General features: G+C 44.3%; 2 protein-coding genes across 15 annotated transcripts in view; one reads left to right on the plus strand and one right to left on the minus strand.

Moving 5' to 3' along the window:
- The window catches only part of ATPSCKMT (ATP synthase c subunit lysine N-methyltransferase), a 187,611-nt gene extending 178,086 nt beyond the window's left edge, over window positions 1-9,525 (minus strand). For 5 of the 14 annotated variants that reach the window (XR_013418264.1, XM_078004605.1, XM_078004607.1 and 2 more), the window contains exon 1: window positions 5,986-6,261. Coding sequence is in view for 11 of the 14 variants with exons in the window: in XM_078004605.1 (XP_077860731.1) it covers window positions 5,986-6,085 (100 nt within the window). In the remaining 3 variants the exon portion in view is untranslated. Of the gene's footprint in view, window positions 1-5,985; window positions 6,262-9,224 lie in introns of those variants that run through there. The other 9 variants (XR_013418265.1, XM_078004612.1, XM_015139734.3 and 6 more) reach the window with 4 other exon arrangements.
- A 36-nt stretch (window positions 9,526-9,561) lies between these two features.
- CCT5 (chaperonin containing TCP1 subunit 5) lies at window positions 9,562-26,422 on the plus strand. Its single transcript, NM_001258189.1, is given in 11 exon segments — window positions 9,562-9,778; window positions 13,548-13,608; window positions 14,070-14,234; window positions 15,358-15,556; window positions 18,099-18,291; window positions 18,374-18,523; window positions 20,753-20,872; window positions 21,522-21,707; window positions 22,415-22,552; window positions 23,167-23,347; window positions 24,677-26,422. Coding segments are annotated over 11 exon segments (1,626 nt in total). The 5' UTR covers window positions 9,562-9,673; the 3' UTR covers window positions 24,805-26,422.
- The last annotated feature ends 837 nt before the right edge of the window (window positions 26,423-27,259 follow it).

The raw sequence follows: 27,259 nt of genomic DNA on the forward strand, positions 1-27,259 counted from the left end.
TTATGGCCAGGCGCAGTGGCTCACGCCTGTAATCCCAGCACTCTGGGAGGCCAAGGCGGGACTCCCAAAATACAAAATTAGCCAGGCGTGGTGGTGCACGCCTGTAATCCCAGATACTTGGGAAGCTGAGGCAGGAGAATCACTTGAGCCCGGGAGGCAGAGGTTGCAGTGAGCCAACATCGCACCATTGCACTACAGCCTGGGCAACAAGAGTGAAACTCCATCTCAAAAAAAAAAAAAAGAAAAGAAAATCACCATTTGTTATCATACAGTTCTGGAGGTCAGTCTGAAATGAACCGGCAGGCCTGCGTTCCTTCTTGGGGCCCTCAGGCAGGTTTTCTTGTCTCTTCCTGCTTCCAGAGGCTGCCCACATTCCTAGGCTCTGGATCCCACATCACTCCAATCTCTGCTTCCGTCCTGACATCACCTTCTCTCACATGCCTGGCTCCCTCTTAATTTATAGGAACCCTCGTGATAACACTGGGCCCACATAAATAATCCAAAATAATCTCCCATCTCAAGCCCATTGATTACATCTGTACAGGTGCAGGAATTAGAATGTGGACATTCCTGGAGAGGACATTTTTCTTCCCACCACATCCATGAACTATGGCAATCTATTCCGGTGCAGTACAAATTTGAACCCAAGACACACAGAAAGCTGGCAAACAGCAGCGGGTCACCCTCAGGGCAGCCAGCCAATCACCAGTATCCCCCACTCAGCGCGGCTTTGTTCTTGATTCCTGAAGACCCTTAACATGAGTTGTAGAACTGATTTCATAGTGGAAAACCAACTGGGTCGGGGGAGAGGGCAGTGAGAGGAAGAATGCTACTAGTACTAGTGCTAGTGCTAATGCTAGTGACGGTGGTAAAGAAAATTGACTTTAAGAAGGTGATGGCATTTGATAGAAAGCAAAAGCTTTAAATAATTTCAGTTATAATTTTGGCATTTTACGGAGGAACTTACAGGCATACCTTGGAGATACTTAGTTCCAGACCACTACAATAAAGTGGACATTGCAATAAAGCAAGTTACACAAATATTTTTGGTTTCCCACTGTATATAAAAGTTATGTTTACGCTATACTGGAGTCTATTAAGTGTGCAATAGCACTGTTCAAAAACCAATGTATGTAACTTAATTTTAAAATCCTTTATTGCTTGACATTTTGGTCTGGTTTATCTTCAAAAAAATTGTTTAATTTTTAAAAAATAGTTTATTGCTAAGAAATTCTAATGATCATCTGAGCCTTCAGTAAGTAAAAATCTTTTCATGGGCGTAGGATCCGGCCTTGACGTTAACAGTTGCTCACTGATGAGGGTGGTGGTTGCCGAAGGTTGGGGTGGTTGCGGCAATTTTTAAAAATAAGACAACAATGAAGTTTGCTGCATTGATAGACTCTTTCCTTCACGAAAGATTGCTCTGTGGCATGTGATGCTGTTTGACAGCATTTTACCCACAGCAGAACTTCCTTCAAATTTAGAGTCAATTTCCTCAAACTCTGCCACTACTTTACCAACTAAGCTCATAAAATATTCTAAATTCTTTGTCATTGTTTCAACAATGTTTACAGCATCCTCACCAGTAGTAGATTCCATCTCAAGAAACAACTTCCCTTGCTCATCCATCAAAAGTGACTCCTCATCACTGCTATTTTATCATGGGGTTGCAGCAATTCAGTCTCATTTTCAGGCTCCACTTCTAATTCTCTTGCTATTTCGACCACATCTGTAGTTACTTCCTCCACTTAAGTCTCAAAGTCATCCAAAAGGACTGAAATCAACTTCTTCCAATCTCTTATTAATGTTGATACTTTGACCTCCTCGCATGGATCATGAATGTTATTAATGGCATCTAGAATGGTGAATCCTTTCCTGAAGGTTCTGAATCGACTTTGACCAGATCCATCAGTGTGATCACTATCTATGGCGCCTCTAGCCTTATGAAATGTATTTCTTAAATACAAGACTTAAAAGTCAAAATTACCCCCTTGATCCTCGGGCTACAAAATGAATGCTGTGTTGACAGGCATGAAAACAACATTCGTGTCCTTGTATACGGCCACCAGAGCTCTTGAGTAGTAACTAGGTGTGGTATCAATGAGCAGTAATATTTTGAAAGGAATCCTTTTTCTGATCAGTAGGTTTCAACAGTGGGCTTAAAATAGTCAAAAATCGTGCTGTAAAAAAAGGTGCTGTCATCCAGGCTTTGTTGTTCCATTTACAGAGCAAGGCAGAGTAGATCTGGCATCATTCCTAAGAGCTCTATGATTTTCTTTTTTTTCTTTTCTTTTTTTTCTTTTGAGACGGAGTCTTGCTCTGTCGCCCAGGCTGGAGTGCAGTGGCCGGATCTCAGCTCACTGCAAGCTCCGCCTCCCGGGTTCCCGCCATTCTCCTGCCTCAGCCTCCCAAGTAGCTGGGACTAGAGGCGCCTGCTACCTCACCCGGCTAGTGTGTTTTTTTTTTTGTATTTTTTAGTAGAGACGGGGTTTCACCGTGTTAGCCAGGATGGTCTTGATCTCCTGACCTCGTGATCCGCCCATCTTGGCCTCCCAAAGTGCTGGGATTACAGGCTTGAGCCACCGCGCCCAGCCAAGAGCTCTATGATTTTCAGAACGGCCAGTGGGCATTGGCTTCAACTTAAGATCACCAGCTGCATTCACCCCTAACAAGAGAGTCAGCTTATTCTTTGAAGCTTTGAAACCAGGCATTGATTTCTCTCTAGCTTCCAACAGAAGGTTGTTTCATCCATACCGAAAATCTGTTGGCCAGGTGCGGTGGCTGAGGCCTGTAATCTCTACACTTTGGGAGGCTGAGGCAGGCGGATCACAAGGTCAGGAGCTCAAGACCAGCCTGACCAACATGGTGAAACCCCGTCTCTGCTAAAAATACAAAAATTAGCCGGGCGTGGTGGCACACGCCTGTAATCCCAGCTACTCAGGAGGCTGAGGCAGGAGAATCATTTGAACCCGGGAGGCAGAGGTTGCAGTGAGCCAACATCAGGCCACTGCACTCCAGCCTGGGTGACAGAGCGAGACTCCGTCTCAAAAGAAAAAAAAGAAAAGAAAAAAAAGAAAATCTGTTTAGTGCAGCAACCGTCATTAACAATCTTAGCTAGATCTTCTGGATAACCCGCTGCGGCTTCTCCATCAGCACTTGCTGCTTCACCTCGCATTTTTATGCTCAGGAGATGGCTGCTTTTTCCTTAAACCTAATGAACCTACCGCTGCTAGCTTCAAACTTTTCTTCTGCACCTTCCTCACTTCTCTCAGCTTTCAGAGAACTGAAGAGAGTTAGGGCCTTGCTCTAGATTAGGCTTTGCCTTAAGGATATGCTGTGGCTAGTTTGATTTTCTATCCAGACCACTCAAACTTTCTCCATATCAGCAATAAAGCTTTTTCACTTTCCTATCATTTGCGTGTTCACTGGAGTAGCACTTTTAATCTCCCTCAAGAACTTTTTCGTTGCATTCACAACTTGGCTATTTGATGCCAGAGGCTTAATTTTCAGTCTATTTCCGTTTTCCACTGCCTTCTTCACTAAGCCTAATAATTTCTAGCTTTTGATTTAAAGTGGGAGAAGTGTGATTCATTCACTTGAACACTTGGAGCCCACTGTAGGGTTATTAATCAGCCTAATTCAATGTTGCTGTGTCTCAGGAAATAGGAGGGCCCAAGGAGATGGAGAGAGATGGAGGAATGGCCGGTGCAGCAGTAGGAACACACACACATTTATCGATTAAGTTCACTCTTATTTGGGCATGGTCTGTGGAGCCCCAAAACATTTACAATAGAAACACCAAAAATCCCTGATCATGGATCACCATAATAGATAAAAAATAGCGGAAAATTTGAAATATTGCAAGAATTACCAAAATGTAAGAGACAAAAAGTGAGCACGATGCTGTTGAAAAAATGGTGCCAACAGACTTGTAGAGCTGCCAACAGACTTGTAGAAGCACACTTGTAGAAGCTTGTAGAAGCTTGTAGAAGCTTGTAGAAGCACACTACTGAATGGGGCATGTTGGTTCACACCTGTAATCTCAGCTACTCAGTATGCTGAGGCCAGAAGATCGCTTGAGCCCGGGAGTTTGAGACTAGCCTGGGCAATAATAGCAAAATCCTATCTCTAACAACAATAAAAAAGTGCACTATCTGCAAAGTGCAATAAAACAAGATATGCCTCTACTTGCTAAAATGGTAGTCACGCATTTAATTATTTAAGAAAAGTTGGCCAGGCACAGTGGTTCATGCGTATAATCCCAGCACTTTGGAAGGCCGAGGTAGGAGGGCTGCTTGAGGCCAGGAGTTCAGGACCAGCCAGGGCAATACAGCAAGACCCCATCTCTACAAAAAATAAATTAGCCATGTGTGGTGGCATGCACTTGCAGTCCCAGCTTTTTGGGAGGCTGAAACAGAAGGATCACTTAGGCCCAGGAGGCTGAGGCTGCAGTGAGCCATGATCACACCACTACATTCCAGCCTGGACGACTGAGCAATACCCTGGTATTAAAAAAAAAAGAAAAAGAAAAGAAAAGAAAGAAAAGTCAAGGCACATTTGTCTCGCCCTCTGTAAAGAAATTATCCTGTGGACTTTCCAATTGTACAGTACAGCTGTTAAGGGGATTTGGGTCACACAGTTCTGGAGTCTCAGAACTTAATTAGTTGTTTAACACAAGGTAAGTTGTTACTAAGGCATGGTTTTCTCCTCAGTAAAATTTAGAAATAATTTGTTTAAACATGATTCAAAATTGGCCAGACACAGCGGCTCATACTTTGGGAGGCTGAAGTGGGTGGATCACCTGAGCTCAGGAGTTCAAGACCAGCCTGCGCAACATGCCAATACCTCATCTCTACCAAAAATACAAAAAATTAGCCAGGCCTTGTGGTGCACGCCTGTGGTCCCTGCTACTTGAGAGGCTGAGGTTGGAGGATTTCTTGAGCCTGGGAGGTGGAGGTTGCACTGAGCCGAGATCGTGCTACCGTACTCCAACCTGGATGACAGAGTGAGACCTCATCTCAAAAAAAAAAAAAAAAAGCTTTTGCAATAATACTATCCTCATAGGATTCTTGGAACAGGTAAATAATGTATGCAAAGCATTTAGCATAAGCCTAAGAGGCTAAGTAATGACTATTAATTGCTAGTATTATTCTCAATACTATCATTTGCAGGGAGGGGCTCAATTTTCAACAGCTTTGAGATATAATTCATACATATACAATTTGCCCGCTTAAAGTAGACAATTTAGTGTTTCTTTTTATATTCAGATATATGCAACCAACACTACGGTCAATTTTTGAACATTTTCATTACCTCAAAAGGAAACCCCTTATCCTTTAGCTACCACTCCTGCATCCACCCTCTATTCCCCAGCCCTAAGCAACCACTAATCTACTTTTTGTCTCAAGAATCCCCTCTTCTGGGGCCCGGTACGGTGGCTCCCGCCTGTAATCCCAGCACTTTGGGAGGCCTAGGTGGGCAGATCACTTGAGGTCAAGAGTTCAGGACCAGCCTGGCCAATATCATGAAACAACATCTCTACTCAAAAAAAAAAAAAAAATTAGCCAGGTATGGTGGCGCACACCTGTAATCCCAGCTACTTGGGAGGCTGGGGCAAGAGAATCGCTTGAACCAGGGAGGCAGAGGTTACAGTGAACCAAGGAGCCAAGATCGCACCATTGCACTCCAGCCTGGGAGACAGAGCAAGACTCTGTCTTAAAAAATAAAAAAAAAAAGAATCTCCTATTCTGGACTTAAAGGAATGGAATTGTATAGTGTGTGGATTTCTGCAACTTTTTTCACTTAGCATGTCTTCAAGATTCATCCATGTTGCAACTTGTATCAGTTCTTTATTTCTTTTCACGGCTTAATAATATTCCATTGTATGGATATGCTGTATTTTTGTTTACGCATTTGTTCACCAAGTTTATTAAACAAACACAAGTCAGATGACCCAAATTTAATTTCACCTGTGTAGATATGTACCTTTCAAGTCAACCAGCAAAAGATACAATAAAAAGTTCCTGTTTTTCGCAGCCTCCCATCTAGGCAGATGAGAGGTGGGGTCCAGGACAGGCAGACACATGTCAGGTTGTGAGAAATGCTGTAGCACAAACAAAACGATACAGGCATACAAGAGAGGTGGAGAAAAAGACTGATTCCAACAATAGGACCAGTAAAGTGTTGGCAGAGAGAATATTTGAGCTGGAGCCAAAAGCAGCAAGCCTTGGAGCCACAGTGTGGAAGGCAGGGAAAGCCTTTCTGGAGCACAGAATGAGAGAGAAACAGGAAGGCAGAGAGAGAAACAGGAAGGCAGAGAGAGAAACAGGAAGGCAGAGAGAGAAACAGGAAGGCAGAGAGAGAAACAGGAAGGCAGAGAGAGAAACAGGAAGGCAGAGAGAGAAACAGGAAGACGGGCCTCTGAACGCCAGGCTCAGTGTGTATTTTATTCTACGCGCACTGTGATGAAACTTTCTGAGCAACGTCACTATAATATTTGTGTTTTTAAGAAAGGCAGCACAGGGGCAATGAGTCTCTTGATGAAATCGTTCTATTTTCTGTCCCAAGTTTTCATGCCTGCAAGTCTTGCAACGTCACAAACATTTGCATGGGGAAATCAAGATCCGTACCCACTGCTGGAGCTCTGGAAGCAGTTACTATGTACATCCAGTATAGGAGTACATCCAACATAGGACTACATTGCTAGCTCCATTCAGCAAATACAATTCATTCCTTTCTGAGATGGAGTCTCACTCTGTCGTCCAGGCCGGAGTGCAGTAGCACAATCACAGCTCACCACAGCCTTGACCTCTCAGGGTCAAGCAATCCTCCCACTTCAGCCTCCCAAGTAGCTGGGACTACAGGCACATGCCACCACACCCAACTAATTTTTTCAATTTTTTTTTAAAGACAAGGTCTCCCTATGTTGCCCAAGCTGGTCTCAAACTCCTGGGCTCAAGCAATTCTCTCGCCTCAGCCTCCCAAAGTGCCTCCATGCCAGGCCCTGTATTGATTCTTACCAGTGAAAATCAGGCCCTGAATATTCAAAACTAAAATCAAGACTCTTTCTACAAATCCTGCTAACGGAACGTGTTCAGACTCCCAGACTATCCAATATACATAAATGGCAAGAACTTTCTGTCAGGTGTTCTTTGGAACAAGGAGCCATTCTATTAAATAATGGCGGCAGTGGCCACTGGCTAGTTTCTTTGAGCACTTAGTAGGAGTCCATCCTTGAAAATCAAACACAGGATGAGGTTAACTTCTACTGTGTCTAGGCCCTGCTTGCTTATTGACTTCTAATATTGGTCAAAAACTTCAATTTTCAGTGGCAGCTTTGCATCAGCTGAAGCTACAGGCAGTGACAGACGTACAATAAGGTACCCAAGGTTCTTATCCAAGTTCAAGCCAAAAGAAAAAGGTCAGGAAGAGAGAAGGAGCCTGTTTGGAATAGTAACCAGCCACATGTCTAAAGTGGGCTTATATCGGAATGTCACAACTTGTAAGGACTGTTCATTGTGCACTTGTATATGCATACCTGTTTAATAACTACAACATATGTTATGTCCCTTTAGCATATATTCTTATGTCCTTACAAAGCCTTTCTTATACTAGTCTAATGTCATTTGTGTCCTTTTGACATACATGAGCTATTGATACTAGGAAAAATCCCCTCTTGCTCCCCAGTATTTTGACAGGAAATAAACTACATAGAGGATGCCATAAGACATTCTATTTTTCACAACAATCGAATGAGCCAAATGAATTGCAGAAGCCACCATTTTTAATGAGGAAACACTGAATTGCCAAAGCTAACATGAAATAACGTGTCCTTGAAGATGTCTAGCGCGTTTAAGTATGCCAAGCATTAAGAGTTAACTGATCACCAACCATCCAATGACAAAATCAGTCCTCCCTGTTTTGTTTTGGAGACAGAATCTCGCTCTGTCGCCCACGATGGAGTGCAGTGGTGGATTATAGCTCACTGTAAACTGAACTCCTGGGCTCCACCCATCCTCCTGCCTCAGCCCCCAGAGTAGGTGGGAACACAGGCGCCAAGTCAGTTCTTGACTTTCAGGCCAGGGTCAAATGTGATAGTGCATGTATCCATTTCAACATTTACTGAGTACCTAATAAAGTCTGGGAATAATACAACTTTATTAGCTAAGTCCCTGCCTATGGCAGTAGCGGAGAAGTAAGGTTGGAACCCCTCAACAAATAAATCTAAACCTATCAAATATTAAGTCATGATCTTGGAGGGCGCACGGGAAGGCAGCATAAGAGATTCAGAGGACAGCTGCGGTTACCTAGATCTTTCTGAGGCAGCATAATACAGGGCTTAAGAGTGGGACCCACCGGGCACTGCGGTTGCTCATGCCCAGCACTTCGGAAGACCTAGACGTGCACATCACTTGAGGTCAGGGGTTCGAGACCAGCCTGGCCACTATGGCAAAACGCCGTCTCTACTAAAAATACAAAAGTTAGCGAGCTTGGTGACCTGTGCCTGTAGTCCCAGATGCCTAAGAGGCTGAGGCACGAGAATCGCTTGAATCCGGGAAGCGGAGGCTGCAGTGAGCCAAGACCGCGCCACTGCACTCCAGCCTGGGCTAGTCTTGTCTCCAGAAAAAAAGAGTGTGGCACCCATTGCATCAGGCTGTGCAACTCTGTTTCTTACTAGCTGTAAAACCGTGGCAAGTTACTGGGCCATTTGTGCAAAATGTTAATTGATTTACCAACACTTAAACACAGCTTGCTAAGGGCCAGGCACCGTTCTCCTTGAATCTCACAGCAGCCCTGCAAGGTAGGCACTACTGTTACCACCGTCACTTTGCAAACAAGGAAACCGAGGGACAAAGAAGTTAAGGGATTTCCCCAAAGCCACAGCTAGAAGAGCGGCAGAACTGCGATTCCAATCCATCAGTGTGCCTCCACTATCCCTATTCCTTAACATCGTGCTAAAGGCTGAGTCACTTGCCCTAAGGAGCCCACAACAGTCTCTGGCAGAGAGGAATTCACACCGGGAAACGCGCCCGCCGCCAACGATCCCCAGAACCGGCGCGGGCACGGCGCGGCGGCTCTGGGTACCGAACGCCAGGCTGGAGGCCAGGGCAGCCACCCGCCCGGCCACCGGCTCGACAGTGGAGACCTCAGCTGACCGCGAGCCCCCGGCCCGCCCGCACCCCTTCTCACGCCCACAGGGGCCCGACACGCCTTTCCCGCCTCACCTCCTCCTCCCTCCATCGCGAGATTTCCAAGTGGTTTTGGAGGGGGCGGGTGGGGGGAAAGGAAATGGGTCCTACCATCTTCTCGGAGCCGGAGTTGGAAGAAATCTTTAAGTCAATGAATTCCTCCTCGGTACCCACTATCAGAAACTCTCAATGGTAAAATTTTAAAAACTGACAGATTCAATCTGCTCTTGGCTTGTGTGTCCTAAGATTTCCACTAAGTGTCTTCAAATCTCCCCCCACGGCTTCCTGGATAATAGAAGTTCCCTAAGGCCGCCGATTCCAGAAGATACTGTCTGGCGTGAAATTAATCTCAGTTAAAATATAAGTCCCGCGCGTCCTGTGCTGCGCGTGCGCAAGCTTTTGGGTCCTCCCGCGAGAGAAAAGTGCGTTCTCGCTTCCGTAGCGGTCTCCGCCGGTTGGGGTAAAGTAACTCCGGCTGCTCCACCATGGCGTCTATGGGGACCCTCGCCTTCGATGAATATGGGCGCCCTTTTCTCATCATCAAGGATCAGGACCGCAAGTCCCGTCTTATGGGACTTGAGGCCCTTAAGGTAATGGCACAGGGACCTGTTCGCGGTGGGCTGAGGGGAGGCGGCCGAGGCCGTGGCTCTGCGCCTGCGCGAGCTTAGGAGCCGCTGTGCCATGTGCTCCCCGGAAAGGTCGAGAATCCCCGTCTCCCGGCAGTCTCCGGCCGCGCACCCGGCTCACTGAGCTCGGGAGAGGCTAGCGCCTAATCCTGGGCTCGGAATGTGGGGGCCAGCCAGGCTGGGCCGCCAGCGTCCTTCGGAGCTGGGCGGGGCCGCTCAGTCCGGTCGCCCGCGGGAGCGAAGCGGGACCGCCTCCCTGCCCGGCCCCTCCAGCCTGACGGCCGCGTGGGGCTGCGCTCCCGTGGGAAGGCGCCGGGGAGATGCTCCGTCACCTGTTGGTTAAGGCGCTGCTGCTTAACCCTGCGCTGGTCCACCCGCAACGGCCCTTCCGTATTCTTTGTCACTCGTAAAGGTGTGGTCACTTACCGGGTATTTCATTTCTGAGTGCTTTTTTGCCCACCCTTGAGGAAAAATAGCGAAGAGTGAAAAACGGACGCACAAAACCGTAATGCAAGGCGGTGTGCGGTGAGAAGGACAGCTATGGGGAGAGTTCTGATGAGCGTAGTGCTGGAGGACAGCGTTAGATCAGGGGTGAGAGCATTCTAGGGAGAGGAAACGTAGAAGTAAAGGCTTGGGCAAGAATGCGCATGGCACGTTGTAGAGTGGAAGAGCCACCCGGTTTTAATGGAGCACTGAGGCTATTGAATGCCCAGAATGGAAAATACGACGTTATCCTTGGGGAAGAAGGGGAGCCACTGAGGGGGTTTTGAGCAGAATTTAAGTAGAGCTGCACTTCAGGCAGCAACGCTTGAGATGGACCAAAGGGAATAAAGAAGCCCACAGGGGTTAAAGAAGCCAGGGCAGGGGTGCAGGTAAGAAAGGGTCATCTGAGCACCAGATGTTGACAGAAAATGCAGAGGAAGGGACACTCCGAGAGGGCCTTCAGGGTTTCTTATAAAGTGAATTCCTAATGGACCGTTCCACCAGGTCTCAGGTGTCCCTGTTCACTTAATGTCTTGGAGGTTGACTTACGCAAAGTTAGAAACAATACAGTTCCCCCATGGACTCTTTGTTTGACTTAGCGCAAGTTACACAACGTCTCGGAACCTCCTTTTCCAGTGGAGGTGATACGCCTCCATAAAGCTGAACACTTGACAGTGATATTCAGTGGAGTGACTTAGAGGGGCTGCACAGTGGGTGATCCATGGCAGGCACTCAGTATTTGTTTCCTTTCTAGAAAGAAAAAAGTTTCAAGCTACTTGTATTATGTATCCTGTTTTATTTTTCACTTACAGGGACCTGCAGGGAAAGTAACATCCAGTACACACACGCAGTATAACAACATATCTAAAGCTATAGGTTGTTTTGCATCAGCCATTTTGTTCTAACTGCATGCATTTGTACCCAGAAGTCTCACACTCTGAGATAGTTGTTATTTTTCCAAAACTGGGGACTTGGGCCCAGAGCAGTTGAGAAATTGTTCTAAAGAGCAGTTGCAAGCAAAGATCAGCACCATGGTTCAAGGCCACCTCTCGGAGTCAAAGCCAGTGGTCTAGAGCAGCATTCTCAAGCTTGACATTATTGACATTCGAGGTCAGATCATTCTTTGCTGTGGGAGCTCATTTGGACAGTAACGTGGGTGTTTAAATCTCTTTGGATGCTGTGGGTAGGCATCCTTTGAGTGTTGAGGCTCAGCAGTGTAGGGATATACACTTGCTTCCTGACCTCATAAAACGTCCAGCTAACTTGAAGAACCAAAATATATAGAAATTGAAGGCAACAGTGAAAGAAATGTATGGGCCTTGACTTGAACGTTTTGATGGTAATGGTCACGATTCTTCTCTGGTCATTTAGAGCCTTAAAGGTAATATGTATTTTGTTGAGATTCTTCAGTTGTTTAACACTTAACTGTATAATATTTCACCTTTAAAATGCAGGCATTGACCAGGCGCAGTGGCTCAGGCCTATAATCCCAGCACTTTGGGAGGCTGAGGTGGGTGGATCACAGGATCAGGAGTTCGAGACTGGCCTGACCAACATGGTGAAACCCCGTCTCTACTAAAAATACAAAAATTAGCCGGGTGTAGTGGCATGCACCTGTAATCCCAGCTGCTTAGGAGGCTGAGGCAGAAGAATCGCTGGAACCTGGGAGGCGGAGGTTGCAGTGAGCCAAGATCATGCCACTGCACTCCAGCCTGGGTGACAGAGCAGGACTCTGTCTCAAATAAAGAAAAAAAAAGTGCAGGCATTAGTTGGCTTAGGAAGGAATCATATTCTAAAACCGTATAATCTAAAACAGAGCAGGCTAAGTTTCCAGGCCAGCCAGCATAATTCTGTTTTGTCCATAATATGTATTATGGCTTGATGTTTAGACTCTTCCCTCTGGAAACACACAGAACTAGCAGAAGGAAGAAAAAGGTTTTTTCCACTTTACCGTGCGGTAGAGCAAAATATATCTCGGGATTTCGAGATCTCTCCTATTTGCCAAATTCTTTACATCCTTTTCTTTCTGCCTCTTGCTTTCTCCTAAAAAAATAATAATAATAATAATTTCACTCAATTTGGTAGCTAAATGTGGGGAAAAAAAAAAACAGGTAACTTTTTTATTATCACTTTGACAGCTACTTCACCTTCCTTAAGAGGGCCAGTTGCGGGCCGGGCACGGTGGCTCACGCCTGTAATCCCAACACTTTGGGCGGCCAAGGCGGGTGGATCACCTGAGGTCAGGAGTTCAAGACCAGCCTGGCCAACATGGCAAAATCCTGTCTCTACTAAAAGTACAAAAAAAAAAAAAAAAAAGAGCCAGGTGTGATGGCGCATGCCTGTAATCCCAGCTACTGGGGGGCTGAGGCAGGAGCGTCGCTTAAGCCTGGGAGGCGGAGGTTGCAGTGAGCCAAGATCATGCCACGGCACTACAGCCTGGGCAACAGAGCAAGACTCCGTCTCAAAAAAAAAAAAAAAAAAAAGCCAGTCACTAACTTTGATCTATAAATATAATTATTGGGATTTCAGGTGGGTGGAGGAAGATTTTTAAAGCAAGAACATTTTTTCTTTTTATTTTGTAACGGGGTCTCATCATGTTTCCCAGGCTGATCTCAAACTCCTGGCCTCAAGCAATCCTGCCTCAGCCTCCCAAGTAGGTGGGGTTACAGGTTCTAGCCACCGCACCCAGCTCAAAAGATTATAACTCTGCAGTAAATCCAGTAAATCATGGTGTGACAATGAGGTGTTGTATGTTTACAGTTGGACTGTTTCTCATGAGTACAGGCCCCTTCTTATCTGCAGATGTGGAACCCACAGATATAGAAGCCTGGATGCAAGGGACTTGAGCATCTGTAAATTTTGGTGTCCTCAGGGGCTCCTGGAACCAGTTCCCCATGGATGCTCAGGGATGACTGTGTTTCACAGTGATCTTGCAAGGCCTGTAAGGTCATGGTCATACTGTCCCTGTTCTCAGCTGTAAATGAGCTGGCAAAAGAATCTGTCTCATTAATGTGTTGAAAATTCAGTGAGATAACACAAAGCACTGAGTTCTTTTTCTTTTATATAAGAATTGCTTATTAAAGCTGGAGTTATAAATGTTATAATACTTAGACCTGTCTGTTGCCCCTTAAATGTAGAAGCTTCTAGAAAACAGAAACTAAATCGTAAGTGATTTTTAATCATCAGATGTGTGCTTTTAACCATTGAAATTGTATGTAACAGTGTTTGCTTTTTCTGTTTGTTTCATTAGTCTCATATAATGGCAGCAAAGGCTGTAGCAAATACAATGAGAACGTCACTTGGACCAAATGGTAAGAGTCCACCATTCCATGTTTTTAGCAAAAGATTTAAATCATAAAACTGTCAATACAAACCTCTCTACAGAAAGGTGGAGTATTGAGGGCAGCATCTTACTTCTTTAACACAGCGAAAATTTTGTAGTGTATCTCAGGTTTCTCAAACATGGTTATAATCGCGTGTAGTTTTAGGTCGGGCCTTTTTTTTTTTAACACGTTTAATATCATTTCATTAGCATTTTCCAAATCATAGTTGTCTTGAGATTAATACCATACTTAATGATGCTCCATAATTTTTTGCCATTTGTGTTAGCCAATCTCAAAATGCCTTCACGCAGCTATTATTTTGTGTATGTTGAAATATTTGCATATAATAAATTGCATAGATAAGAGCTGGGTGCAGAGGTCTTTTTTTATAGTTTGTGATATTGGTTGCCAGTTGTTTGCCCAAAGCCTACTAAATGTTGTCTTTTTAGGGCTTGATAAGATGATGGTGGATAAGGATGGCGATGTGACTGTAACTAATGACGGGGCCACCATCTTAAGCATGATGGATGTTGATCATCAGATTGCCAAGCTGATGGTGGAACTGTCCAAGTCTCAGGATGATGAAATTGGAGATGGAACCACAGGAGTGGTTGGTAAGAAAAGACAAAACATCCTTCCTTTCTCATTTAAGAGATGTCATTTAAGACTACAGGGCTAACATGCCTGCCGAGATTGTTGTCTCTGAATCAGAGCCTGAGGAGACAGACAAATCCAAGTTGAAGAACACGCTACAAAACAAATGCCCGGGACCTTCAAAACTGACAGTGTTAAAAAAGAATAGAAAGAGGCCTGGGGATTGTTAGGCAAGGAGAAATCTGTAATGATTGATTGGGCGCTGATTTTGTTTGTCTTTTAAGCTCTAAAGGAGGTTTGGGAAAAGTAGAGGAATTTGATTATGGATCATGTACTACAATGCTGAGTTTCCTGAGCGTGACCGCTGTATTGCATATGTGTAGGAGAATACCCTTATTCTCGGCTGTTTGCCTCAATACTTAGGAGTAACATGTCATGGTTTCTGCAACTAATTCTCAAATAGCTGAACAGAAACAGTTTGTACATGTAGAGAAAATGTGGCAAAATGTTAATAAGTAAACTGGTACTCATTTTAGTATTGTACCTTGTTTTTTGTAGATTTGAAATCTTTAAAAAGTTGGGGAAATTGAAGACAAAATATCAGTAAAGTTCTTTTCTGCAGATGAAACTTGAATTCATTCATTCAGCAAATATTTACTGGATACCATTATATGCCAGGCACTGTTCTCAGTGCGCTTGGAGAGCAGTAGATTTAAACAGAATTCATCTATGTGACCCTAAAATGAGGAGAAAGGAGGATGGGGGTGGGGGGAATAAATAATAAACAAATGTTTTAGTCTTATCACCAGGATGAATTTCACTGAATAGACCTTGGCCCATGAAACATAATAGCTTTTTACCTCTTAGAAAAATGTTCTTTTTACATTATATTCTTTAGTTACATTGTTTACATCACTGAGGGTTGAATGTTCGTCTATAAGGGGACATGTGTCCTATTAGACCTTTGCTAGAACCAAAACAAGAGGCTTTCTTTTAAAAATAGATAGCTTCTGCCTCTAAGATGACTTCCAGCTTAATTCTGGAAGCTTTTTCTTTCCATGACAGCATCTAACTTGTGCTGATTATACTAAAAGTGAAGTTTTGTTGTTTTCCTAAACTGATTGTCTGCTGGTTTGTTTGCAGTCCTGGCTGGTGCCTTGTTAGAAGAAGCGGAGCAATTGCTAGACCGAGGCATTCACCCTATCAGAATAGCTGATGGCTATGAGCAGGCTGCCCGCGTTGCTATTGAACACCTGGACAAGATCAGTGATAGCGTCCTTGTTGACATAAAGGACACCGAACCCCTGATTCAGACAGCAAAAACCACGCTGGGCTCCAAAGTGTACGTTTTGGTAGACGATACGATCACACATTTGTAGAGGCAGCTTGTTTGCCGTCTCTTAAAGGCAGCACAAAATGACCACTGGTGGATTTGTGTTGATTTTATGATTTCTTTCAGTTACTTGGTTTTGCTTTGTTTTTATTGTAGATGTAGATACATGCATTTTGTATTGTAGTTGAGAACTGAGTTTCTAAGTTCATGCATAAATCCCCTTGACAATATTTGCAAAATGTAGTTATTTTAATTTAGTAGAATAGATTGTGTTAAAAATCAGTCAGGGCTGGGTGCAGTGGCTCCTACTTGTAATCTTAGCACTTTAGGAGGCCAAAGCAGTAGCCTGCTTGAGCTCAGGAATTCAAGACCAGCCAGGGCAATATAGTGGGACCCCATTGCTACAAAACATAAAAAACCAGCCAGGCATGATAGTGCACTCCAGAGGCTAAGGTGAGAGGTTGAGGCACAGCAAGCCATGATCATGCCACTGCACTTCAGTTTGAGCAACAGAGCGAGACCCTGTCTCCAAAAAAAACTAGAAAGGGTCCTACCTGGAGCGTATGTGAATTTTCTTTTTTTTTTTTTTTTTTGAGACGGAGTCTTGCTCTGTCGCCCAGGCTGGAGTGCAGTGGCGTGATCTCCACTCACTGCAAGCTCCACTTCCCGGGTTCACCATTCTCCTGCCTCAGCCTCCCGTGTAGCTGGGACTACAGGAGCCCACCACCGCGCCCGGCTTATTTTTTTTTTTTTAAATACATTTTTAGTAGAGACGGGGTTTCACCATGTTAGCCAGGATGGTCTCGATCTCCTGACCTCGTGATCCACCCGTCTTGGCCTCCCAAAGTGCTGGGATTACAGGCGTGAGCCACCGCGCCCGGCCAGGATATGTGAATTTTCATAACACTTTCTATAATTTCTTTGCTGGGGAGCCACTGGGGGGGTTCCCCTTTTTATTCGGCAAATTGCCGATCCAAAATTATGATTTAGTAAAGAGAGTCTTGAAAGTGACTTGTCTCTGGCGTTTTCAGTGTTTGCATACTACCCATTTGCCAGGCTTACTGCCGGGTCTTTCGGGCACTGAGACACAGCTCTCCCCCCAGGAGACTCTAGGCAACCTCAACCAAGGGGTGCACTGATGATGAACCACGACAAAGACTTGAGGTCTGTTGCCATAATGTAACAAAAATCCAGTGTAAGCTGCTTTATGGCATTATATTAAGTCAGTGAGGCCGGGCGAGGTGGCTCAAGCCTGTAATCCCAGCACTTTGGGAGGCCGAGATGGGCGGATCACGAGGTCAGGAGATCGAGACCATCCTGGCTAACACGGTGAAACCCCATCTCTACTAAGAAATACAAAAAATAGCCGGGCGAGGTGGCGGGCGCCTGTAGTCCCAGCTACTCGGGAGGCTGAGGCCGGAGAATGGCGTGAACCCGGGAGGCGGAGCTTGCAGTGAGCTGAGATCCGGCCACTGCACTCCAGCCTGGGCTACAGAGCGAGACTCCATCTCAAAAAAAAAAAGAAAAAGTCAGTGAGGTTTTCAATTGTGTGCTTGTGGTGGTTTTAGCAAAAAGGAAGGAGGGGTCTTCTCAACTCAGAGTAGTCAGAAAAAATGTAGGAAAAGTGTTTGCTTCTGTTGCCTTTTCCCCTGAGCAAAGCCTGTGTTAAGGCAGAAGCCTTCAGCAGTGCCTGTCCTCCTGTAACCACAGATCTCAGCAGAGACTAGCTCCCTAGGCAAGAGTGAGTACTCTACGGGTAGCCTTTGTCATAAGTGTAACACTATTTTCTCATGAAAGGAGGACAGCATCATTACTTGAAGTGTACAAATCTATTTTCTTGTTGCTTTATAAGTTGGCCCTGTTCTGTTTACGAGTATTAAGTCGTCTACTTAAGATAAAACGTTTACTTTCATGGTTCTCTTTTATAGATAATCTACGATTTCAGACATTATTTCAAGTGCTAGGTTTCCCTAGTTGTTTTTCTTGACTCTAAAATGAATTTATTGAGCAGTCTATTCACATGTTTGAAAGCTTTCAAAAAGGTAACATCCTTCATCTGTAATGGATGTTGTGGTGAATTCTTAGAAAGTGAGCAGCCCTGTCCAGTCCTTTCACCTCCCGATTAGTGCTACGCTTCATTGATATAAGACTGACTTTTCCTGAGTGATTACTTACCTTTCTCATTCTGTTCTGAACTTGTGAAATAGTAACAGTATTCTGTAGAAGTCGTGCATTCTAAGACCTTAGTTCATGCCAGACTACAGTGGTTTCTTGAGTGCATTCATAATGGAAGGCAATAGTAAATTTCAGAGTTAGTGAAAATAAAGATGTGATTTTTTTCCCATGTAAGTATACGGTCCTCTTTGGGGCTCATGGATCACAGGTTAAGAATCTCTGCCCCAGCCTGTTGAAAATGCAGGTTGAGATGGCATTCCCTTTTAGAAGACTCAAAATATTTGATTTATATCTTTGAGTAACATTGTATCGTGTGGCCTGCTTTGGTTGTAGTAGTTGTGAAACCAGTGAAGTTTGTTTTTGGTGTTTTCATCAGGGTCAACAGTTGTCACCGACAGATGGCTGAGATTGCTGTGAATGCCGTCCTCACTGTAGCAGATATGGAGCGGAGAGATGTTGACTTTGAGCTTATCAAAGTAGAAGGCAAAGTGGGCGGCAGGCTGGAGGACACTAAATTGATTAAGGGCGTGATTGTGGACAAGGATTTCAGTCACCCACAGATGCCGAAAGTAAGCCATTGCATTTCACAGCTTTGCACTCTTGGTTAACTCTTAATTCCACCAATTAAAATGTCTTTATGTTCCCCCATAGAAAGTGGAAGATGCTAAGATTGCAATTCTCACATGTCCATTTGAACCACCCAAACCAAAAACAAAGCATAAGCTGGATGTGACGTCTGTTGAAGATTATAAAGCCCTTCAGAAATACGAAAAGGAGAAATTTGAAGAGATGATTCAACAAGTAAGACTTACCAGAGTCCTCAGTGGAATTTAAACTCCCAAAGGGTACAGTTAGTTAGGTTTGGTTAGTAAATATGTGTAGTCTTCCTTCAGTTCTAAAACATACACAGGAAAAAAACAAATCACATAGAAAAGCATAAACAGGGAAGAATTCTGATTTTGTCTTAAAATGGTAGCATGTTCAGGCTGGGTGTGGTGGCTCACACCTGTAATCCCAGCACTTTGGGAGGCGAAGGCAGGCTGATCATGAGGTCATCAAGACCATCCTGGCTAACACGGTGAAACCGCATCTCTACTAAAAATGCAAAAAATTAGCCAGGCGTGGTGGCAGGCACCTATAGTCCCAGCTACTCAGGAGGCTGAGAAAGGTGAATCGCTTGAACCCAAGAGGCAGAGGTTGCAGCAAGCTGAGATCGCACCATTACACTCCAGCCTGGGTGACAGACTGAGACTATGTCTCAAAAGGTAGTATGTTCAGGGTCCTGAAAGAAGTGACCCTGTTAACTAAAGCCATGTTTTCAGTTATACATATTATATTTGCTCTCCTGGACAAATTTAATGTAGCTTACCTTAAGATTTCTGACTATACATTTTAGACAAGAGTTAATGAGTAACTGGAGTTAAACCAGAATGCACTTACAGTAATCCCAATTCTTTGCTCGGTTAAGTCTAGTTTGGGTTCATGAATACCTTAGCATAGGTGTGCTTTCTCTCTGACCTACCAACTCCTCTTTGGGGGCTGTGTCCTTGGGAGTTGAAAACACCGGTACTCAAGAAGACAGGAACATGTTGGTTAGAGCATTATTTATCATAGCAAACCAACTAGAGACGATTTTCATGTCTGTTCCTGGGAAAGTCATTGTACTTACTCATTGATGATACAGTTCTTTGTGCCTACGACGTACCAGGCTCTGTTGTAGGCACTAAAGGTACAGCAGGGAATGAAGCCAAGCTCGTGTTCTTGAGGCACAAATAGGGGAAAGATGGGTACAGCTCCATTACAGACACTGGTCAGAGACGTGACCTGTAAGGAAAGGCCAACATTGAGTGAGAGCAGCGCCCCTAGGGGAGGAGCATTCCAGGCTGAGGACAGAAGGGGATGCTGTTGAGCCAGGAACGTGTTGGCTTCTACAAGGAACAGCCACCCTCAGGGATTGGAGCATGCTGGCAGGAGCTTATGCATAAAAGGCCATCAGTGGTCATGAGAATGGTGGCTCAGCTGCGCTGGCAGGTCAGAGATGAACTGAGAGGCCAGGGATGTTACTGGATCATGCTGGTGAGGCGCAGGTTGCTGAGAATGAGAAAGGAAGGGGGATGGGGCTAGATGCTAAAAATGTTCAAGAATGAGAGGCAGGGACCCAAAGAGGAACATTGTAGGTGACTGAGGAGCAAGAAGGACCCGTCTCCTGTTTTGAGCACGTGAGAGGGAAAGCAGCTGCCATCTGAGGAGAGTTGCAGGTGCAGGCTGGTTTTCAGGGGTTGTATAAGGAGGCTGCTGTTCTGGACTGAGTTCAGAGGGTCAGGGAAGGAAGAGAGGGAGAGCCAGGCAGTAGCAGGTGGTCTGGGAGGCCTGATGGAGACAGGTAGGTGAGAGTTGCGGGGCATGGCGTGGCAGTCCCAGGTGAGCACCAGAGGTGGGGTGGGCAGCCGGATCGTTGCCCTCCTATTTGGGAAAAGTCACTTTGCCCTTTGCAGGTCGGGGTGAGGGTGCTCCTTACAGGAAGCAGAGTCGCCTCTGTGGGCGCCTGATTTAGTTTGTATCTGTGGATCCACTGAGGATTGTCCATCCAGGTGAGATGGGCAGGTTGCAAGTGGTTCACAACATTGTGTGTTTAAAACATACTCAGATGAAACTACTCCGTAGGTATTGGTGACAGGACAGAGCTGTTAGCCATTTCCCCCGTGGTTGGGAAGGGTATTAGCTTTGTTTGTTGACATTTCTGTTGACTTCGCATCGTTTTAACAATAGGGTTCAGCATGAATTACTGCTTGTGGTTTTTAAAGCATCTTTAGACAATGAGGTGATCCCCATTGATAAAATACTCACTATTTAGAATTTGGAACTGACAGAAAAGTGGACACTTGTCTATTTCCTTCTTTCTCTTTCCTTTGGTTTTGTGTTCAAGTGCACATGCCTTACACACAATTGTGCCTCTCCTTTTTTCAAACATTATAGCGAAGAATAAATACCCACTTTCTCTTAATACAATTGCGGTGTTTCTTTTCCCAGATTAAAGAGACTGGTGCTAACCTAGCAATTTGTCAGTGGGGTTTTGATGATGAAGCAAATCACTTACTTCTTCAGAACAACTTGCCTGCGGTTCGCTGGGTAGGAGGACCTGAAATTGAGGTAGGTTGCTCCACATGAAGAGACTTTGAGATGTAGGGGTTCACCTTATGTGTTGAGGGGTGTTTTGATAGCCCTGCCTTAAATAACTGCATCATACCAAGGCTGGGAGATGAGGGGAGGGTGAGCTGGGAGAGAGGAAAGCGCTGGAATCTTTGTTACTGTTTGGTTAACAGTGCTGTGTGTTTCTGGTGTTCCCTGGCATTTTGAAATTATCTCCCTGTGTTGTCTCACTTGGCCCTATCGTTGACTTACTAAGGCTGGAAGACCTGGTCTCATCCAGATACTAACGGCAGTCCCGGGCAATGCTGCCTTGGTGGTTCTCACTGCAGCACAGTGCAAGGAACATGCAGGCTGGGTTCCCAGAGAGGGAGGGCTGCACAGAGGGGAGGTGAGGGCATGAGCTTAGGGGACAGGCGCAGGGTGATAGATCCAGGCAGCACCAAAGCCCCAGATCGAGACGCCCAGCTCCTCAAGAGCCTTGTTACGTAACAAGGTGCTTTGGGTTGAACTGAAGATGTTTTGGTCAAAGTGGGGCAGCAATTCTAGTGAACAAGGGGGTCTTAGATCAAGTTTTGCTCATTTGTGCCCGGTTTTGAAAGTTAACTTCACCAGTACTGTCTTCATCCTTCTCCCTGACCACCCCGATTAGCTGATTGCCATCGCTACAGGAGGTCGCATCGTCCCCAGGTTCTCAGAGCTCACAGCCGAGAAGCTGGGCTTTGCTGGTCTTGTACAGGAGATCTCATTTGGGACAACTAAGGATAAAATGCTGGTCATCGAGCAGTGTAAGAACTCCAGAGCTGTAACCATTTTTATTAGAGGAGGAAATAAGATGGTGAGAATTCAACTATTCGTCCTATACTATTGCTTATTTTGCTTCATGGTCTGGTTTTTTTGCCTGTATATATTTAACAGAGACACAGTCACCTTAAGAAAAATAATCATGCTTCTCAAACAGTGATGTATCATGGTTAATTTCACGAGGCACATTTGCCTTTCTGCTGTCCTTATAGTGTACAATATACACTATGAGATTTTTATATCTTTTTAAATACTTAAACACAGTTTAAATATTCGAGTCTTGGATTTTAGAATGTTGGGTACAATTACCTTAGGGGTTGGTTAAACTGCTAGTCCTAGCAACATAAGATTCATTTTAATAACAAATTACAATATGGTATTCCCAAGGATGACTTACATCTGTCCCTAAGGTAGAAAAAGGGAACCCAAGTGAATAACCATCGACGATCTCTGTTCTTTGAGAATGAGTTGTAGCACATTGTGATAAATCTTTGCGAGGTTTGTCGGTTTTTCACTCTTGCTTAACCGTGTATCCTAGAATGAGTCACTGGCCACCTCTGCCTCTTGAATTTTATTAACTACGTTACAGGAAGGAAAGCTAGAAAGATACAGATCATCCGATAGTGGAGGCCATCTAACTATTAGAGCACAGCCTGTCTGTCTTTAAAAAGGTGCCAGATACTTGCCTCTAAATTGAATAGATCTTGATCACATTAATTTAAGCAAAGCTGTTTTCCTTAGATCATTGAGGAGGCGAAACGATCCCTTCACGATGCATTGTGTGTCATCCGGAACCTCATCCGCGATAATCGTGTGGTGTATGGAGGAGGGGCTGCTGAGATATCCTGTGCCCTGGCAGTTAGCCAAGAGGCGGATAAGGTAAGGGATATGTGCAGACTTAGTGAAAGACTTGGGCCTCGCCGACAGTGGAGGCTCTGAGGCTGCAGAACAGCGAGGTGCTGGATGCAAAACGAACAAAAGCATCGTGAGCTGTGTGTAGGTGACAGGTGTTTTAATCTAAGTTAATTCCCATGTTCCTGTATTCAGATTCAGGTTACCATAAACTAGCATTTCTCAGCTGTTTTCAGCCAGTTCATTCTTAAAATAATAAATCTTTGGTCTTTTCATGTTATGTGAAATTCAAAATTAGTAGTATAACTTAAAGATAATCGTAAAAGCTGCTGTGTTTTGAGACATCTCTCATGTATGTATACCCTCTGCCCGTATTCTGTAGTGACATTATAATATTCTGATAGATACAAAAATAGAGACAGCCTATTCTTTTTTTTTTTTAATTTAAGTTCTAGGGTACATGTGCACACCGTGCAGGTTTGTTACATGTGTGTACGTGTGCCATGTTGGTGTGAGAGACAGCCTATTCTTCAAAGTCTTTGTGAGCTGACTTTTCCAAGTATGTGATGCAGTGTTTTCAGGGTGCTGCTGGGTGGTTTTGTTTTGCCAAGTGCACTTACCATACCTCCGCACCTTTCCAGTGCCCCACTTTAGAACAGTACGCCATGAGAGCGTTTGCCGACGCGCTGGAGGTCATCCCCATGGCCCTCTCTGAAAACAGTGGCATGAATCCCATCCAGACGATGACCGAAGTCCGAGCCAGACAGGTGAAGGAGATGAACCCTGCTCTTGGCATCGACTGTTTGCACAAGGGGACAAATGGTGAGGAGCTGTCACACCTCTGCGTGCGGTGTCTGATTTAAACTGAATAATCATCCACTGTGTGTACTGTGAGATGGTGGTATCTTTTTAAATATGTAAAGCCACTTCAGGTGTTCAAATCCTGGATTTTAGAATGTTTGATTGATTGCCATAGGAATTGGTTAGACTACTAGACCTAGCAACATAAGACTCATTTTAATAACAGTAAACTACATACGGTACTATCACCAAAGATGACTTAGGTTTTAATCTCTGGTTTTGGGGAAGTAATGCCATATTGCTGTTTTTACACAAATGTCTGTCAGTGGACAGCGTATAAAACAGCTCTGAAGTGGGCTTTAGTTCACAGGTCACTGTGTGGTTAATCCAGCACACTGGATTGTTTTCTAAATGTAATACTATAACCTCTGTAGCCCAGCTCCCAAAAAGATATGGTGACTGTAGCTTGTTGAAACAGTGGTCCCAGGCATTTCTGTACTGAATCAGGCCGTGTCTGTAATCCATCCACAGAATGTGACAGTTTGTTTTTGCTTAAAAGTATAGGTGGTACATTCTGCTTTCCATGCTCATATCCCAAGAGTTTCAATAATAGCAACTCTTTGTGAGGCAAATATTTAATGTTTCTAACTTGAATGCTTGGTTGTGCTCAAATTTAGCATTTCTAGGGCCGGGCTCAGTGATTCATGCCTGTAATCCCAGCACTTCAGGACACCAAGCTGGGTGGATCACCTGAGGTCAGGAGTTTGACACCAGCCTGACCAACATGGTGAAACAGCATCTCTACTAAAAATATAAAAATTAGCTGGGCCTGGTAGCGGATGCCTGTAATTCCAGCTACTCAGGAGGCTGAGGCAGGAGAATCGCTTGAGCCCGGGAGGCAGAGGTTGCAGTGAGCCGAGATCACACTATTATACTCCAACCTGGGTGACACCTGTCTCCAAAAAAAAATTAGCATTTCTAGATCTTTCTTGGAAATATCTTACATTTCAGCTATGGTCGGATTCACTTACTTTAGATTTCCTAAGTTAGGGTATGGTTACTTTGTGGGATAAGATGTTACTGAAAAATTTCACCCTGTAGCTAGTCATTGAAGAAAGCCCTCTCAACAGCTCTCTCTACCAGGTTCGAGTTCCAGAGTGTCCTTGGAAATAATGAAATTACATTCATCTGAACATGAAATAGAACTGAAATTAGTGGCCTCCTGCTTGGCTTCCAGGAGCTTGTATTTCTTAAGTCTTACTGTGATTCCATAAACCAGAAAGTCAGAGCTGGTTATTGATAGTTTATTGTATGCTATTTTAGGATAATCAATTTCCTTGTATTTTTCAGATATGAAGCAACAGCATGTCATAGAAACCTTGATTGGCAAAAAGCAACAGATATCTCTTGCAACACAAATGGTTAGAATGATTTTGAAGATTGATGACATTCGTAAGCCTGGAGAATCTGAAGAATGAAGACATTGAGAATACTATGTAGTAAGATCCACTTCTCTGATTAAGTAAATGGATGTGTTGTGATGTGTCTACAGTTATTTATTGTTACATCCTTTTCCAGACACTGTAGATGCTATAATAAAAATAGCTATTTGGTAACCATAGTTTCACTTGTTCAAAGCCGTGTAATTGGGGTACTATCTCAACATGCTTTTGTATTCATTGTATTAAAAGAATCTGTTTAAACAACCTTTATCTTCTCTTCAGGTTTAAGAAACATTTATTGTAACAGTAATTAAATGCTGCCTTAATTGGAGGGGTTTGGGTGGATTTTTTTTCCCCCTCAAAATAAGCTGTAGGGACTATTTTAACAGCTTAAACATGAGCTCTCAAGATGCACTTTCGTATTGAGAGGAATATGGGCTTGATCCTCTTCCTATCTAAATGGGTGGGCCCTTTGTAGAGGGTCTACCACAGAATTACGGGATGCCTTAAGTGCTGTTACTAGGTTGCTCACAGCCTAACCGAGGATATTGTTTAGAGCTGATGGAGACCCATGTGAGCCTTTGCTTTCCTCTGGCCCTGGCCCCACCCTGAACACAGCTCATGTGCAGAATCAGAAGCAGCATGTGCAGAGCTGACCACCAGCACAGGCTTAGGGCAGTTCAGAACCCACTTGTTTTCCTATCAGAGGGACACGGTAAGTGGAGGTTAAAGTAAATTACAGGAAATAAGGGAGAAATCTTGCAGTTACCATGTTCAGATAGAGTGACTGAAATTAATTGTGCTTACTAAAGTAGTACTAGCTAACAGTGTTGGGCCAAGACATGCTCTGAGAACTCTACACAACCCAGTGAGGCAGATACCCTTTCCTACTGCTCACATCTTACAGGTGAGTACTAGTAATTTGCCAGCATCTCACCACCAGCAAGTAGTAGGGCCAGGTCAATCCCAGGCAGTCTGACCCCAGAGTGGCCCAGCTCATCCCCTACCCCATTCTGCTATTTGCTTGTGATTCTCTAGATTTTCTAAAATAGTGTTTCTTAAAGAGCATCATGATGCTAAAGCTCAACGTGATGAACTTTATCACTAGTTATGCCACCTTAACTAGTCAGATTCCCTAGAATTAGGAAGTGGTAACTCTTGTCTAAATTTGCTTAAGTGATTAATTTGGGTTACCCTCTCATGTGAACCTGGAGATTTCCCAGTCGTAACTATTGGGTCATTGTGTTTTCTCTGTACATTCATGCATTGGATGTTTTGCTAAATAACTCCTGTGGATTTAGGAATGTGTGCTAATAATTGCATTCTTCCTAATTTTCACGTTTATATGGAACTAGGCAGTTAAGTATTGAAAGCGTTAAACTGAGTTTATTTACAAGGACTGATTCTAGCCTACAGAGAACATACGGCAGCCTTCTTTGGACCAGAGTCTTATCCGAGGGGTCCGTGGTTGTATCCGAAGAGCCACTAAACCAATCCCCCTTTCCAAAATTGAACCTCACAGACATTCCTGGTGGTTTTTTGTGGTTGAGAAACTGGTCAATGAACAGAGAAACTTAGAGATGTTTTACAAGCCTTTCATGTTTAATGAGTTTCATTTGTTGATTTGTACTAAACCTCTTCCAGGTGATGTATTTTATCTTTCACATTCCAAATCACTCAAGTTTGATTTTGCTGGTACTTTGGCCACACCCTCTCCTTCCCCATGTGGAGCAAAAGCAACTTAGGGTGCTTGACCCAAAGGCTGGATTCCCATGTAAGTCCCCATGTTTTACTGCTGGTTCCCAATTTCTACACGTGCTGGATTCATTGGAGGTTTGTTCAATGTCGTGTTTTTAATTTCAGCCTACTCAATCTCCATGTGGGGGTGGTTCCAGGATGTCCTGCAGGTACCAAATTTCATGGATGCTCAAGTCCCTGATAAAAATAGTGTGCTATTTGCACATAACATACATCCTCCTGTATACTTTAAATCATCTCATTATTCATAATACCTAAGGTAAATGATATGTAAATATACTGTATTTAGGAAGTAATGACAAGAAAAATCTACATGTTCAGTACAGATGCAATATTTTTCCCTGAGTGTTCTCAACCTGAGGTTGGTTGAATTCAGATGAGGGTCAGCTCTGTAAGCAGCTGCTGTGAAGCACAAATGCCACTGGGAGGGCTGAGAGGCCCGTCTTTCTTTTACATGGGACTGAATTTCTTGAATCTCATTTTCTTTCTGTAGGTGAAACAGCTGCAACAGATTAGGGGTTGGGGGGCCAGAGGAAGGTGACATGGTAGTAATTGACTAATTTGTAAGCATGGAGAAGTTTCTCCAACGTAGTTGTTTCTTGCAGGCAGCCTTGGCAGGACGGGGTCATCTAAAAGCACCAGAAAAGTGGGGACCAAAGGCAAATGCCTGAGAAAGTGTTGCAGGGCAGGAAAAGTGGGGAAAACTGGACAAAGTAGTAAAGATGTAAATGTG

This window comes from Macaca mulatta, chromosome 6, assembly GCF_049350105.2.
Source record: "Macaca mulatta isolate MMU2019108-1 chromosome 6, T2T-MMU8v2.0, whole genome shotgun sequence".
NCBI classification, from domain to species: domain Eukaryota; kingdom Metazoa; phylum Chordata; class Mammalia; order Primates; family Cercopithecidae; genus Macaca; species Macaca mulatta.